The sequence below is a fragment of the Ahaetulla prasina genome, chromosome 10, assembly GCF_028640845.1.
Source record: "Ahaetulla prasina isolate Xishuangbanna chromosome 10, ASM2864084v1, whole genome shotgun sequence".
Taxonomy (NCBI): Eukaryota; Metazoa; Chordata; class Lepidosauria; order Squamata; family Colubridae; genus Ahaetulla; species Ahaetulla prasina.
In genome coordinates this window covers 34168973-34171938 of record NC_080548.1, presented here as the reverse complement: position 1 = coordinate 34171938, position 2966 = coordinate 34168973, and the positions used below count along the sequence as shown (strand labels likewise).

Here is a 2966-nt window from a genome sequence, read left to right as displayed (position 1 = left end):
GGCAGCTCTGCTCCGCGCGGCTGCCTGACTCGCAGCGAGGATCGTCCCGCCGCTGCCGCGTCCGCTTGCCCTGCCTCGGTCGTGCTGCTGCTTGCGCTGCCCGTGCCAGCCGGAGCCCCGCGACCCCCGAGCCGCCCCGGACGGTTCATGCAGCTGCAGTAAGTGCGGGAGGAAACCGCGGCGGGTCGGCGGGATTCGGTCCGGTCCGGGCGGCGGCCGGGCGGGGCACACGGGGCCGCAGCTGGGTTGGGATCAGGGATTGGGATCAGGGCGTGACTGCTGTTGGAGCGGGAAGAGACCCCGTGCTCAAGGCAAGCCCGCAGCCGAGACCAGCCAGGTGGCGAACCGCTGCTTGGTTTGTTTACAAACACGAGGCTTGGCGCGGCCGTTCTGCTCCGCCCCTTGGCTGGGTCACCGAGCCTGTGCCGCGTTCCCCGCGGGCAGGCGGGCGGTTCGTCGCTCTGTCCCATGACCGCTCTTTGCCCGGCAGATCACCCCGAGCGCCATGGCTAGACCATTGCAGGACCGGAGCCTCGCCGAGCCGACCGCAACTGTGTCCCGGAGCCCAACCTTCCCTGTGGGGGGGACGCTGGCCCTGCCGCCCTCCGTCTGCCGCCCGCCGCTCGCCTTGCCACCCGGGCTGAACTGCGTCTATCGTTGCGGTCGGGCACTGGAGCCTCCCGGGAGCGTCCGTGGTGAGTGGTTTGGCTTCGCGCATCAGCCAGGGTAGCTGATGGTGCCGCCGCCCAGCCTCGACGAGTTTGCCCCAAGCCTTGCCTGGAGCGCGGCCCGACTGCTCTGCTTCTGCCTTGCCTCCAGGGCTGCCCCGACAAGTGAGCCTGGTGCTGTGCTGCGCCTCTAGCGGAGCTTCTTTTCTGGGAAACCTCGCCTGGGCCCCATCCTGGAGCCTGTCCGGCTTCCCCAGCCCTCTACAAAAGCCGCACCACCACCAGGCCAGCCCTCTGAAGCCCGGGAATAGGCTAGAGAGGGCGGGAGCAGCGGCCGAGGGGGCGGTGCCCGCAGCCTCCACTAGGGTCCTGCCAGGCTCTTCCTCTGCTCTTTGCTGAAACGGGGGCAGGCAGCACCCCTGCCCTGCTGGCATGGGGATCCCTCCTGCCTGCCCTTAGCATCTCAAGCCCCCAGCCGCTGAGTGCAGAGAGGAAAACCCTGTCCTGAAATGCTCCTGCTAAGCTGCAGCAGCCCCAGCTGCCAAGGAGATAGGAAACCACACTGGAACTGCCCCCCCCCCCGCCTCCTGCTGCCGAGCCCCATCCCAACCTGCCAGAAGGCCCCCTTGCCCGCCTCACCTCCCTTTCCTTCTCTTCCGCAGCAAACATACAGCCCACAGCATCCTACACCCAAGAGGAACCCCCCACGGAGCCAGAGCAAAGCGCAGGGGGCCCTAATGGGCACCTCCCAAGAACCCCACTCAACCTGGAGCAGGCCATTGGGGCTCGTCTTCGCCACATGGGAGACCGTTTCCATCAAGACCACGAACAGAGGGTAAGCTTTGGGAGTAGAGCAAAGGGTGCTGTGTGCTTGACCTGGCCCCATATCTTTTCCCCCTTGGTGAACTAAGCTTCCTGGCTTGGAGTTGCTGCATCCTGGGCCAGAAAGAGACCCACTGGGGCAGGGCCCCCCACTTTAGTCTCTGCAGTCGTGGACAGGGCCTGGCCCAGCACCAATTCGGAGTGTATAAATACTTGTGTATTTGAGGCAGCAGCACCCATTTGTCCTTTTAAGCACCTGGACAGGGAGCTGGGTGTGGTCAGCACTGTCCCTGCTCAACAATCTTTCCTTGTGTCCCCTTCTGGCACATTTAGGAACGCAGGCCTCGGGGTGCCCTCTTGGCCCACTTGTACCATTTCGTCTTCCATCTACTGGGTATCTTGGACAACTTACCTGCCAGGGGGTGACAAAAAAGCCTTGGAGAGAAGAGCCATCCACTGAGCTGCTTTGGGACTTCTCTTCCTGCTGGCCAGGAGGACAGCAGCCTCGGTCAAAGAACAGATGCCTGCGAACAGCTGGCCTCGAGCCCATCGTGGTGGGCAAACAACGCCCTTTTCTGAGTTTGCCCCCAGCCCAGCAGTGCCTTATGGGGAGCTGCACAGATGGGTAGGGGCGAGACAAGTTAGCACTATGTGAATATTTTTCACTGAGCCTGTACATGCGGGTTGGGGGAGAACAGAATTGCACTTGCCACCTCGACTCTAGAGGGACAGCCTACAATGTCCACTGTAAATACGGCCTGGACTTGTATAGATATGTGGGAAGGGTGAGGGTGGCGAGAAAAAACCTGCACATTGGTGCAGCTGCTGCTGTGTGTATATAGTCAGTCTTCATGCCTGTACATAGAATACAATTGGGTGCTACCTGTACATACCTGAGGGGTTGGTTGTACGTATCTTGTGAAGAGGTGGAAATTTTTTTGTATACTTCCTTTTCAATAAAACCAGATGAAAGCAGAATTGGCACCAGCCTCTTTTATCCTACGAAGCAATGTAGGCCAAGGTGGTGTCAATGGCCAAGGTGGTGTCAATGGGCAAGGATGCTTGTGGACTGCAAGAGGTCACAGTCCTTGCCAAGGAAGACTCTGGTTCCCCCAAGAGTGAGAGAGGGGAGCCATGCAAGGCTCAGGCCTGCTCTAGAAAGGTGCTCCTTCTCTCTTAACATGGAACCTGAGCTCCCCTGTCTGAGCCCCAGTCAGCTCTTTCCCTCCCAAGGAAGCCTTGGACACCGAATTGCTCCAGAGAGCTAAAAGGCTGGCTAACAACAGCTGACATGGAGACTGTTCTTCCCCACTCTCTTGCAAGTCAGGCTGAGCCAGGGGCTCCGCTCAGAGCAGCCCCAGGCATCATCTCTTTTAAAGTCGGACCTTCCTTCTCCAAGGCTGGGGGACCCTGCTCTCTTCCCCCACCCCCACGCCATTCAAAGGAGATATTGTGGGGAAATCACTGCTAGAGAGA

At 60.5% G+C, this 2966-nt stretch overlaps 1 protein-coding gene across 1 annotated transcript; it reads left to right on the top strand.

Moving 5' to 3' along the window:
• Positions 1–2468, top strand: LOC131204218 (bcl-2-binding component 3-like). The gene is made up of 4 exons (XM_058195193.1): positions 1–158; positions 491–695; positions 1331–1503; positions 1824–2468. The coding sequence occupies exons 2-4, from the start codon at positions 506–508 to the stop codon at positions 1914–1916; spliced, it is 456 nt and encodes a 151-aa protein (XP_058051176.1). The 5' UTR covers positions 1–158; positions 491–505; the 3' UTR covers positions 1917–2468.
• Positions 2469–2966: the final 498 nt, after the last annotated feature.